The sequence below is a fragment of the Astatotilapia calliptera genome, chromosome 7, assembly GCF_964374335.1.
Source record: "Astatotilapia calliptera chromosome 7, fAstCal68.1, whole genome shotgun sequence".
Taxonomy (NCBI): Eukaryota; Metazoa; Chordata; class Actinopteri; order Cichliformes; family Cichlidae; genus Astatotilapia; species Astatotilapia calliptera.
Window position 1 is genome coordinate 34759705 of NC_137428.1, and position 13638 is coordinate 34773342.

At 40.5% G+C, this 13638-nt stretch overlaps 1 protein-coding gene across 6 annotated transcripts in view; it reads right to left on the reverse strand.

Annotated features, from left to right (window-relative positions):
• Positions 1-13638, reverse strand: part of whrna (whirlin a) — a 217871-nt gene that overhangs the window by 23314 nt on the left and 180919 nt on the right. For 5 of the 6 annotated variants that reach the window (XM_080304470.1, XM_026174383.2, XM_026174381.2 and 2 more), the window contains 3 exons: positions 10007-10219; positions 6234-6455; positions 5623-5655 (listed from right to left, as the gene is read on the reverse strand). In XM_080304470.1, the coding sequence (XP_080160596.1) occupies positions 5623-5655; positions 6234-6455; positions 10007-10219 (468 nt within the window). The remainder of the gene's footprint in view (positions 1-5622; positions 5656-6233; positions 6456-10006; positions 10220-13638) is intronic. The other variant, XM_080304468.1, reaches the window with a different exon arrangement.

The following is a 13638-nucleotide window of genomic DNA, read 5'->3' on the forward strand; positions in this document are numbered from 1 at the left end:
CTGATGGAACAGAGAGAAAAACAGGAAAAGCCATGCTGGACTTCTTCTTGTCTAGCCTCATCATAAGGCCTCACTCACACTAGAGTGGAAAAAAGAGAAGAACCTCAGTGTTGCCAGGAAAACCCTGTGGTTGGTGAGTGATTGCACTGAATGTTTTAGCTGTCTCAGACTGATTACATGTACAGTTGTGGCCAAAAGTTTTGACAATTACATAAATATTGGAAATTGGAAAAGTTGCTGCTTAAGTTTGTATAATAGCAATTTGCATATACTCCAGAATGTTATGACGAGTGATCAGATGAATTGCATAATCCTTCTTTGCCATGAAAATTAACTTAATCCCATTGCTGTCATCAAAGGACCTGCTGAGATCATTTCAGTAATCGTCTTGTTAACTCAGATGAGAATTTTGACGAGCACAAGGCTGGAGATCATTATGTCAGGCTGATTGGGTTAGAATAGCACACCTGACATGTTAAAAGGAGGGTGATGCTTGAAATCATTGTTCTTCCACTGTTAACCATGGTGACCTGCAAAGAAATGCATGCAGCCATTATTGCGTTGCATAAAAATGGCTTTACAGGCAAGGATATCGTGGCTACTAAGATTGCACCTAAATCAACAATTTATAGGATCATCAAGAACTTCAAGGAAAGAGGTTCAATTTTTGTTAAGAAGGCTTCAGGGCGTCTAAAAAATTCCAGCAAGCGCCAGGATCGTCTCCTAAAGAGGATTCAGCTGCGGGATCGGAGTGCCACAAGTGCAGAGCTTGCTCGGCAATGGCAGCAGGCAGGTGTGAGCGAAGACTGTTGGAAGATGGCCTGGTGTCAAGAAGGGCAGCAAAGAAGCCACTTCTCTCCAAAAAAACCATCAGGGACAGATTGATCCTCTGCAGAAAGTATGGTGAATGGACTGCTGAGGACTGGGGCAAAGTCATATTCTCCGATGAAGCCTCTTTCCGATTGTTTGGGGCATCTGGAAAAAGGCTTGTCTGGAGAAGAAAAGGTGAGCATGACCATCAGTCGTGTGTCATGCCAACAGTAAAGCATCCTGAGACCGTTCACGTGTGGGGTTGCTTCTCATCCAAGGGAGTGGGCTCACTCACAATTTTGCCCAAAAACACAGCCATGAATAAAGAATGGTACCAAAACACCCTCCAACAGCAACTTCTTCCAACAATCCAACAACAGTTTGGTGAAGAACAATGCATTTTCCCGCACGATGGAGCACCGCGCCATAAGGCAAAAGTGATAACTAAGTGGCTCGGGGAACAAAACGTTGATATTTTGGGTCCATGGCCTGGAAACTCCCCAGACTTAATCCCATTGAGAACTTGTGGTCAATCCTCGAGAGGTGGGTGGACAAACAAAAACCCACTAATGCTGACAAACTCCAAGAAGTGATTATGGCAGAATGGGTTGCTATCAGTCAGTATTTGGCCCAGAAGCTGATTGAGAGCATGCCCAGTCGAATTGCAGAGGTCCTGAAAAAGAAGGGCCAACACTGCAAATACTGACTCTTTGCATAAATGTTATGTAATTGTCGATAAAAGCCTTTGAAACGTATGAAGTGCTTGTTATTATATTTCACTACATCACAGAAACAACCGAGACAAAGATCTAACAGCAGTTTAGCAGCAAACTTTGTGAAAACTAATATTTGTGTCATTCTCAAAACTTTTGGCCACGACTGTAGTTGCGGTGACCAGCTGGTTGAGGTTGAGGGTGCTGACACACTAAGAGTATATTCATTAACACACAGATGGCTTGGGATCAGATGGTAAATAAAGTTTTGTTTTCTTCTACACTTCAGCTGTTACACGCAAATCCCAAGTTCGTCTGGAGAAAGAGTTTGTGACAAAACAGCTCTATCTAAACCAAATAATAATCCCTGCGCTTCACCTGTGTCTCAGTTCTCAGGTCCACACACAGACCCCATCAACTTCTAACAGAAGAGTTTCATAAACATACCAATTCTTCTTCAGCCTCCCCTCGTTCATTTGAACTGCCACACTGTTTTCACAGAGAGAAACCTGCACTTATACTATATTGCTTTCTGATTATGTGTCCTTATTTTTGAGCCCCCTAATTGCACTGCTCTCGGTAGAATGTTGGTCATTAATGAAATAAACTAACTCTTTCCTTTTGTTTATAAATTTATAATTTATAAATCTAACCCATGGATTCAGCCCAGTCTTTGGCTGAGAGAGTCCACCTGATGTGTGGATTCTGTGCAGCCCCATTAGAGATTTATCACAGATAATCAAAGTATTGTGGAATACAGATTGCATGTAAGTGCCAACTTAACCTTGTTCAATCGAAAACTGAAAGACTGGAGTGTTTTCTTCTGACTTCCCAAACTGAAGAAATGACTTGAAAAGCAGCTTCCAGATGAACAGAATCAGCTTTCTGGCCGTGGTCTCCAACCATTGTTTTCCTTAGTGTGACTGTAGCCTACGGCAGCATGTTTTTTTTTTCTATTAGGAATTTACAACATCCTGTATAATGTGTAACAATGATCAACTGTGCACAGCACCTATTTTCATTCCCAGCCAGATGATGCCCCTACATTGTTCAGCTCTTACCATAATCAAGCTTTTATTGTGTAGCCTAAATCTAGCATGATGTTCTATCTTCAAAAGGAAACATAATACAGTCTGGTCCTGTCCATCCACAAATCCATTTTTTTGCAACTTATTCAGGTCCAAGTTGGTGGAGCAAGACTCTAAGCAGACATACCAGGACCCCATCTCTCCCCAGCCAGCTTCCTAAGCTCTAATGTGTGAATAGGAGGCAGGATGTCCTGCTTGTATCCACAAACCAATGGTAATATTTTAATGTTTAAAATGTAAATAATGTTTAGTTAGAGTGTTCAGACTAGGTCCACGAGGTTCACGTGAGGGTAAGGGTGGGGGTTTGGCAGTTAGTTGTAGGGTAGAAGTTAAGAAGTCAATGAGTATCCACACTATTATAAAAACATGTGAGCATCAGAGGGTGTGCATTTGTATTCACTTGGGTATACCATGCTTTGACTCTAGTTCAGAAATCTACTGTTTTTATTCTCCCAAACCCACCCAGTCACCCATGGGCCCAAAACAGCACCACAAGACACACACATAGATGCAAGGTAAGAATGCAGACCACCACGCACACACCCAGTATCTGTCACACATGTAAATGTTGCTTCTCAGAGGGGAAAGTATAAAGGCAGGCAAAACCCATCCTGGGCATCTGAATGAGAAGGACTGTTTGGTGAATAAATCTGCAGACAGTCGACAGCTTATCTCCGCTGTCAGCTTAGAAACTGTGTGTATGTGTGTGCAGGTTTGCGTGTTCGTGCGTGCAACCACTTATCTTTATCCAGCCAAAGACCAAGATGCTGACACACTCACTACATGCTTACATATTTGTGTTTGAGTTGCTGGCATCTGTAGTGGGATCTACTGTAAATTGAACTGTGCAAAAAGCTTCCTGGTAAACTAGAGCTGTGATTAAAATTATGCAGACAGGCTCATTGTCCCTTATCACAAGTACATTGTGATCAATAACAAGGATAAAATCAAGGAATCTGGTATATTCCATTGCAGGGTGTCTCAGAATGGCTAAATCCAAAGTTTTAGTCTTTGCCCGAGAAAAGCAGCCTTTAACTACTTGGCAGGAACAGCAATTTCCCATGTGGAGCGGCTGCAGTATACTATAGAAAATATTAGGCTCATTAGGTTAGTGTCATATAATAAATGCAATGTAATGACCATTGTCATTGTTGCCTTTTGGTAATAACACTGCAGAGAAAAATGAGGGGATGTAATATTTGCTGAAAATTCTTAATAGAATTCCTTCAGAGGAAATAGACCTGGTGATAGTTTGTTGAACTTTTGTCTTAGTGACAGGAATCTCATTGAGACTGAAGCTGAGGGCAAAACAGCAACCGCCATTGGGTGGAAAACGAAGCCAGTGAGGACATGACAAAAACTATAGGAACTGACTCACATTTAAAGCCTCAAGTGGCAATTAGAGGAACTAAAAACTGTTAAAAAGAGTTATAAATATTCTGATTGTGAAGTTTATGGTTAATGCTAAGCACCATTACAGTCAAGCTCACTTTGAGTGACAAGTACGTGCATACGCAGGAAGATGTAGATTGGTGTAGCCACTGTGGGGTCACCCACCTGCACTTTAGTTTTGTGAGTTAGTGTTTCTGACTTTCTGAAACCAAAACTGAACATAATTAGACAAGCATGTGATATTATAAACAGTATAAAAGTTGAATGGAGCCTCTGATTCTGAAAAGTAAAGTCAGCTATGACTGGCAAGTCATTAGCCAATAAACTCCAAAACAGGATTCTGAAACCAGTAGGTGACATCATGGCAGCTACGGCCATAATTTATACTGTCTGTGATTTAATTAATGCTACAAAGTTTGGCTGTCAGGCAATTCTTTGAAAAATACTTCAAAGGCACCGAAACCCACAAAAACAGTCAAGATGTCCAGTGAGACCTAGCAGCCAGCAATCAGGTACAGCGACCTGTGTGGGGACATGTGTGACACAGTCACTGTTTCATCCCCAGTGACTTCGCTCATTGGCGAAGTACATGTGATCAACACTAACATATACATTCAGAATCTTAACAACTGCCACATTTTACAAAATGAAATTTATGAACTTTAAACTGGTGGTTGGTCTTGTGATTGTAGTTATGGCAACCAACTGGTCCCCCAAAGGCTGAGTGTGCAACACCATCAGCCTCTGGGAAACTATTACTACTACTACTACTTTTCATTGCAAGGCAGTTGCTGCGGTTGCCCAGTGGGAGTCAACCAACCTTCAAAAACATGGTCTGACTAAGTGCAATCGCTCGAGTTACCAAGTACCTATATCGTTTTGCAGTTAAATCAGGATCCTGCAGCAACTATGTCACTACTGGTGGAGCAATTTTTGAATTTATCTTTCAAATCAATGAGACTCTGAAATTAGGTAGTTACCGGTAATGTGAATTTCTGTGTGTGGCAACAGATTTGATGACTTATTGCCATATAGTCATAGATTGCTCTAACTGTAACTGTCAAGATGTTCCTATTCAATTGCAGACTGATAGCAGAGTGACTCCAACTTATTGATATTTTATCTCCATCTTAAAACACTAAATGTGCTTTGAACACAGCAACCAGAAGCTTGCTGATAGCTACCAATAAGTTTGGTCATGTTGTGGTGTGAAACAATTGTTTTGCCTATTGTGACTGTAGCATTAGCCAGCTTTAGTTGATAACTTATCACCTGTAACAGTTTACATATGGGACCTTGTGGCTCAATAATGCCAAGAAGTTGATGGCGAAATTGGGACATATCAGCTTAAAAATGTCAGTCGTGGATATCATTTTATATAATATCCAGAGCAGTTGGTGCTTACACCCTTTTGACATTTCTTGTTCAAATTAAGGAAAGAAAGAAAAAGGCAAGAAGGAAGAAAAGCACTGCAAACCATTTAAAAACACCACAAACCAAGGTGAGAGCTGGAACGCATGCATGTCTGTCTGCCTACGGAGGAACTTAACTCGAGTGTGTATTCTGTATGTGTGGGTCTGTGATGGAAAGCATTCATCATTTTCAGCAGTAATTCCTACCTCCATAATATCTATCAGCCACAGCAGCCTCTCCTACAGAGGGAGAGAGGGAGGGAAGGTTTTTAGGGGTGAGATGGAAGTGAGGGGGTTATCAAGGTGGAAGAAAAACGCAGCCTATCAAATATCAGCAAAAAGACTTTGTAATCTCAGAAGGTAGGCAGCGAAACATATCACTGTTCAGCCAACAAAGTCCACACCAGAAGAGTATCTATTCTGCAGTAGAAACTGTAATAATCCATGGAGACATATCACACTACCATCTCTGTCTTTCACACTAAGCCAAGAGAGACAGAGGAGTGAGCAGACGGCCAAACAGGAAAGGAAGCAATTGCAATACAAACAGTCAGACAGCAAGGCGAACTAGGAAAAAAGGAAATACTCCAATCCATCCATCATATTATATGCAGCAGACTAGACTGCTGCTTTGCCCTCAAAGTGTCAGAAATAAATAGTAATAGCAGCAGGTTCAAAATTACTGTAAGTATTTTTTAAGGAAATAAATTAATTTAAATGTTTTAATGTTGTTTTCTATTGTAAACGTTCATCTTAGTTAAGAGTACCCACTAATTAAGTAGAATCACATAATCATTCCACTAGTAAGCACTACTTACCCGTGCAGAGCTGAGGGTGGTGTTGGTCATGAAGCTGGCTGAAGATGATGTCAGAGTGTCTGGATATGACACCATGGACAGGGAGTCTGGCTGCAGGGCTGAGGCGCCAGCTGCCCCCTGTCGAGCTTTAAGGGCCTGAATTTCCCGTCGAAGGACCAGCCCATCAAAACGCTCCAGGTCCTGTGGCGCAACCAGGCCTCGTACTTCAGACAGCAAGGAGAACTGAGGGGAGGAAAGTACAGAGAAGGAGAAACAAGGAGACAGAGTGATTTGACAGACTCTGTTGGGGGACTGATCTTTAATTAGGAGTAAATCCTTTTTTTTTCTAATGGTAATGCTATCATCTGGAAAATGTTAGAACAACAGTGTCACTGTTCACAGTGAAGTTAGTTTTACATCACCACGGACGAACAAGAGGTCAACTGAGAAAGAAGCCCCTGCTCCACGATCAAAGCCAAGTCCCTTTTTGGAAAAAAAACTTGTAGTCAGATAAGACAAAGGTTGAGGTTTTTGGCCACAGTGATAAGAAGTATGCTTAGGGAAGAAAAGGTGAGGCTTTTAAACCTATACTGTTAAACATGCTGTTGGATGCAACTTGCTGAGGAACAATTAACCAAATATTACTGGGGGTGTTTATAAGTTGAAGTAAGTGAACTTATTTATATTGGGCTCTTTAAGATACAAATCATAAGTTACGGTACTTAAAACCAACCAACAAACCAACCAACCACAAAACAAACACCCCCCCCCCCCCAAAAAAAAAACCCCCAACAAAATCCCCTTACCAAAATAACAAAACCACCAGGATTTCAGAGATAAAAATAAAGATAAAAAACCAAAAGAAAAAATAATATCCAAATCCAGAACAAGTCCGCTGATCTTACAGATTGTAGATTGGAGTGTTTTGAAAGAGTGGAGGCCATGACACTTTAGTCCAGATTTAGGGGTGGATATAGAGCCCACATTAGATGACTTGAGGGTCCCGCTTGAGAGTCATATATGGGTGCAAAAGTTTGCTGATGTGATTCACCATTCAAAGACTTAAAGGTGAACTCCAGAAGCTTGAAAGAATTCTGAATAATGGGAGCAAGTACAGTGAGACTGGCACAGGTGTGAGGGGAGAGTGCTTCGAGGATCTGGTAAGGAGCTTTGCAGCTGCGTTTGATCCAGGGAGGCTTTACTGAACAGGTGAAGACTGAGTTACAATAGTTCTGGTGAGAGAAAATGAAAGCATGGATAGAATGAGCATGAACCTGTAGGTTTTGATGTACTGATATTTCTCATCCACTTCCCCAGTAAATACCACTCTCAGGGAGTAGTGAGTGAACCCAGTCCTCACAATAACTGTAGTATTTAAAAATGAAACACTGACTTTGTGCTCACAGCATCATGCAAAAGTCTTTTATTTATAATTTATGAGAAAATAGGTCCACCAATTTATTTAAATACGCAAAAATATGGAAAACAGAGTCCATACAAATCTAATAAGGCTGAAAGTCAATATTTTATATGACCAACCAATCTCTTAGGCAAGCTTTCTTGTAAATTCTTTTAGTAGTTTTCAGGAATAGTTCTCCAGTCGTCTCGTCAGCAGACACTCACTGTTGCACCTCTCTCCTGACCTCTTATGTACTTATTGATGACAATTTGAGCCAAATATTTCAAATTTGGATCCATTATTCCTGCTGCTGCTAATTTTTAGTCCAGTTTTTTTTGTAATTTGACACATCTCCTGTTTCCTTCCTTAAGAATGGCTTCTTGATGAGGTCACTCTCAAATTATTAGATTTTTGTGACAGGCTGATATTAAAAATTGAAAGATATATTTAAAATTTAAAATTGGTTCTTTGGTAATTGTCTGTTATTTGAAGACAAAACACTGATTAATCTCTTCACTTAGGTGCATTTTTCATCAGTGAACAGTGTGTAAGTGGCTTAACTAAAAACAAACAAACAAAAATACCCCACAAATAAAAGGCTCAGGTAGAAAGATGGGACTGACAATGAGTGAAAAAGCAGTTTACACTGAAAGACTACTTTAAAAATTACAAGGAAAATTTTGATTTCTTGAAAGCAAAATATAAAAAGCAAGGGACAGCTCAAGACTTTTTGCACAGAACTGTACAATACATATAAATTATACATGATAATATTGTAAGTCATGCCACAGTGGTTCTTTTTCTGTGGTTATAGTTATACAGTTACACGGAAAAGGGACAGAACACACAATAAACAAACCCAACGAGTTTTCCTGATATTTTGCTCCTAGACAGTAACAAGTATGTTTTCCTTGATAACACACTCGCTGTATAACTGTGTAGTAAAAATCTGATATTGTAACTAGCCCTAGACTGAACTATTTGAATAATACATTATTTTGATGTAGAGAACCAAAATAAAATTAAACCGTGTATCATCATAACTCTACAGATGCAACCACATACCAGCAGACCATATTTTCTTTCTACTTTAGCTGATCTAGCAGCAACTCTCCTGTCATTAACCTGTAATTGTGTTTACGTTTTTGGTGATGCAATGAATATAAAATAATTAAATTTGCAGCTGAGCAGACTGGTAATGACTGCCGGTCAACAGAGTATTTGTGAGCAAATTGCATTCCCATTTTACTGTCTGAACTGGCAAATATGTAAATGAGAACAACTGTGTTGTGAATATGACTTTGTTAAGGTGCAGTAAGTCATTGCAGAGAGCAGAGAAAGGCCAAACACAATCAGACAGGTGGTCTCCCTTTATCTCCTGCTTCTTTCTCTCTAACCACAAACATAATTTGGTTTGTTTAAACAATGTCAGAAACAAATAAAATGCGCCACTGAGTTTTAGGTTAATTGCTAATAATGAATGGCATTAATCTACGCTCTTAAGTGAGCTGCATCAGCGGCTCTGATAAAAATAGATCCAATGCCTAAGGATAGCAGAGTGGACAAAAGAGCTGGGAATGAGTCACTCCATATGTGCAGTCAGTCGACAACACAGACTGTCTACAATGGCATCAGATCAGCTGCAGTAACCATGGTGAAGCTGGAGCACTATCCAGTCCTGGGCACATTCTCCAGTTAGATGAAAAGTACGTAGTGCCTGAGGTATTTGGCTTCATGTGAAAAACTGTGTCAGATACAGAGAATTATGTTAAAAGATTTCCTGCGTGAAAATGAAATGAGGGATTCTTCAGTGTTAGGTTTACCTGTGAAAAACAACCAACACAGGCTGGTTTTTGAAATTACTGTAAATTGTGTGTGTTTTTTTTTTCATTTGTGGGTTTTTTTGGTACATTTTACACATTATACTGAGAAAACTAAGTGCACTAAGATGGAGCTTCTTTATTTATACATTAGCTTTATTTTGTGGTCACTTTGGCTCATTGAAGTTGAATAAAATCTAGTTTTCTAAATTATTTTTTAAATGAAATTGCTTTTTTGGTGTACTTGCTCGTACAGTATCTCTAAATACATTAATGCCATTTGCACAGGCTTTCTGTCGGCCCATGATACTGCAGTGTACTTAAGAAATTGGAAATAAAATGTCTTTGATTTATCGTGTTTTTTTATAAGGTGAACTTCTGCAGACTATGAGAAAATCACAACACTTTTAAGAGCTGGGGAGGAAGGAAAAATAAAACAAGCATAAATCTCAGAAGAGCTAAGAAAACTTCAATCCCACACAGAGACTTTACAGGAGAACACAGGCAGAAAATGTATTCTCTTTTGATCTTTCTCTTTACTTTGTCAGACTCACACAAGCCTCCTCATAGATTACCTTTGCGTGCGTGTTCAGCAGCTCAAACAGCGCCATGACCAGCTGCTCCACTCCTATGTGTCCGTCCCGGTACTCCTCCACGTAGTAGACCATGGTCTGTCGCTCCGCCTCTGTCAGCAGGTGGCGTGCCTGCTCCTCCAGCATGGCACGGGATTGATTCACTAGACTGGAAAGGGTTACCTGTGAGCCTGCCACACCCTTATAAAAGCCAGACTAGATAAAAGAAAAGAAAAGAGACAAATGATTGACAAAGGCAATCAGGACTTGTATTATTTTATTTTTAAAATTGATTTTGATGTCTTGTTTATTTATTTTGGTGATGGAGTGAAGAAGCAAGCTGAACTGAAGGGGTGAAGAACAGGTCAGGGAGAGGAGTGGTGGTGGAGGCAGTTAAATACAATTAAGAGATGTTTTAGTGAAAGACGAGGCCATGCCTGATGGAGGAGGAAGAGGAGGAGAAGGAGAACATGGGATGAGATGAAGAAAGAAAACCAGAAAGAAGTAGATGTTACAGAAGTAGGAGGCGTGTTCGAGTGGCAGGAAACAGATCAAGGCAGACATAAGATGTCAATCCCATACACACAAAACTATCCATCAAGCCCTTAATTCCTCATATAAATTATCATTCTACTTCCCTTTTCCAGCTGTCCAACTACCATCTATTATCATTCGCGCTTTGTGGTGCCAGCACCACAGCTTGCAGGAGGACAGATACTGTGCTGTTCACACATGTGGGTGGCGTTTACAGCCTTTATATCCATCTCTGTAGTGCCAGCTGGTTTTTCTGTCAATCATAAAAACTCTCTGGCAACTTATAAATGCCAATATCACTTCTTCCGCTCCTTTTCTCTCACTGTCTCTTCCCTTTCTTTTCTCAGTTATCTGCTAGCCTGCATGCAGCTTTTCTTTAATTAACTCCTTAATCAAAGACACAACTTCAAAGTCACAGCTTCAGGGTCTGTGTCTGCCTGTGTTTGTACAGACAGAACCAGGAGAAGGAAACAGGCTCGGCGCCGCCTTCCCCTCCTCCCTTCCTATTCTCTGCCTTCACCTCATCCTCAACTCTTTTTAGCACTTGACCGTGTGTATCATCGGCTGTAGCTGTTGCAGTGTCCCAATCTCAGCAGAGCCAACAACTGTTTAATGCCCAAGGTGAACTGTGGCACTACCACACCCGAATCTTAATCGCTGCAATGCTTACCGCGAGAATTTCTATGTCCCAGTTATTTACCTCAAGGGCACAGTGGATTGAACTGAAGAGGCCACAGAAGGCATGTTAGTCTGTCTCTTGCTGTCATATTAGAGGGCAGATTGGCACTTGAGGGAACTAATGAAATCGGTCATCAGTCTACTGGAGTGGAACACCGGCAGACTCGTGCTAATAACTTCTGCTGGAAAATGTGAGGATGGAGAGAGGCCGCTTTTACTGTAAAGCTGTGGTTTTACAGTTAATGGATATCCGGAAAAGGCCAGCCTGTTCCCTGGACCTGGTCCATCTCTGAGGTCACTCATTGGCAGGGTTTGTTAAATGCCAGATAAACGGATTGGCAATTTTATCAGAGTGACAGACAACAACGGCTAGGACCACAGCCGACATCCAGTCGATAAAGAGCAAATCAGATAAAGTCAGTTCAAAAACTTGCCCATTTAAATGTCACAACCCTTATCTTTGCCAGAACTTGAGTCTGATTTAAAATAAGGAGGAAAACTTGAGAGGCAAAAGATATGAGAAGATGCGTCTCGTTGAGTCAGTCTCTGCTCGTGCCAGGGTCACAATAATGTAGTGTACAGCAGAGTATTATTCCACTACATCTAGTAGACAAGTAGATGCTGAAAACAATGAGCAAAATGTGTATGACAGTTCCACATGGTTGTCACACTCCATTCTGTACCAGTCTAAAATCTGGGTGGGGAATTAAGCAGTAGAACAATCTCAGCTATTAAAAATTATTCTTACAGTTTTCTTTAAAAGTGGTTATATGCTGTTTTCTGGAGCTGAACCAATATCGGCTTAAAGTGACCAGTCACACACATACTGGTATCGGCGTATATTTATTATCTGATAGAAGAACATAATTAAAAATAATAATTTAAGCATTAAAATAACAACTGAAAATCCCAAAGAATGTGCGAAATACACTACTGATTTATAAGCTAAGTGTTAGGTTCATCGCCAGACATAACTGCTGAAAACTACACAGACTGTATATCAGAGATGAAGGTAGTCATCATGACACGAGCCGATGGTTAATGAAATCCTGTTTCAAGGAATTTAACTGTTGCTAGCTTAGTCTTTCGAAATCAAATGTGATGTGGAAAGGATGAATCTGAGAAACCAAGGGACCCTCATGTTTCAGCGACTTGCCAATCAAAAGGTGGTTCGGCTCTGAAGAATATCTCGTTTTGCTCTTCTGTTTTACTCTAAAACTGACCTTTATTTATGAGCATCATGTAAATAAGATGAGGCACTAGCGATTAAGATCATTAGCTCCACAATTTCTCTACAACTCGATTTGTTTTTGCAATCAGAGGAGGCTATCAAAAAGAATGAGTTCATTTTTCATTTCCTGGAAATCATACCTATTTTTTATACACAGCCCAGATACATATTTTTTCTATATCTTTAAATTACCACTCAGACTGTGTATGTGGTTAAAAGTGGGAGTGGCTATGGTTATGACTAGTTTAGAAAAAAAAATCTAAACGGGCCAAAACAGCTACACAGACTAAAACCCTGTGGAGGAGGTTGTCACATTTGTGTTTCAGTTACTGGGTAATATTCTTTGATGATTGTTATTCCTGGTTTTGGTTATCTTTCATTTATGCTCAGTGATCTTAGTTCTTCCTTCCTGTGGATTCTTCTTAGCCTGTGTTTAGTCTCTGTCCCCATGTTTTCTCTGTACCTGTCCTGGTCCCACGCCTCATGTCTAGTGACCCTTGTCTCTATGTTCCCTCTGACTCCGACTCAGTCATGTCTCAGTGTGAAGCCCATGTCTCTGAGTCTGTGTCTTTGCGTATGTGTCATGTTTCTTGTTTTGCTTTGATAGTCTCGTGCGGTATGTCAGTGTGTCTAGTTTTGCTTCCCTTTGTCTCGTTATGTCTAATTAATCCCAGCTGTGTTTCCCTCCTGTTTCCCATTCCCTCATTACTCCCTTGTATATTTAAGCCCTGTGTTTTCCTCTGTCTGCTGCTGCGTCATACTCTCACTATACTATGTGTTTCTTCCCTCTGTGTTTCAAGTCAATTCAAGTTTTCAATTCCTGGTTTAGTTTCTAGTTTTGCTTTGTGTTTGGATGTGAAGTTCTCCAGCATTAAAGCTGAGTTTTGAGTTTACTCCTCCGTTTATGAGTCCTGCGTTTTGGGTCCACCATCCTGCCACACAGCACACCATGACAGAGGTGGTCTCAGTCCAGTTTCAAAAGAATTCCAGAGTGATTCTCATGTGGTGAGAATGGGATCTAAGCTTGTCCGGGTCTGTGTTAAACATAGCCATGTATATGTTTTCATTCTAGGATATGGAAGAGCGCGGCAGACATTCTGACTGCTGTAGATGGTAGGCATAAAGTCAATGTAAATTCTTCAATCAAAAACACAGCAGCTTCTCCGTGTATTTATTATTGTAGCTCTCAATA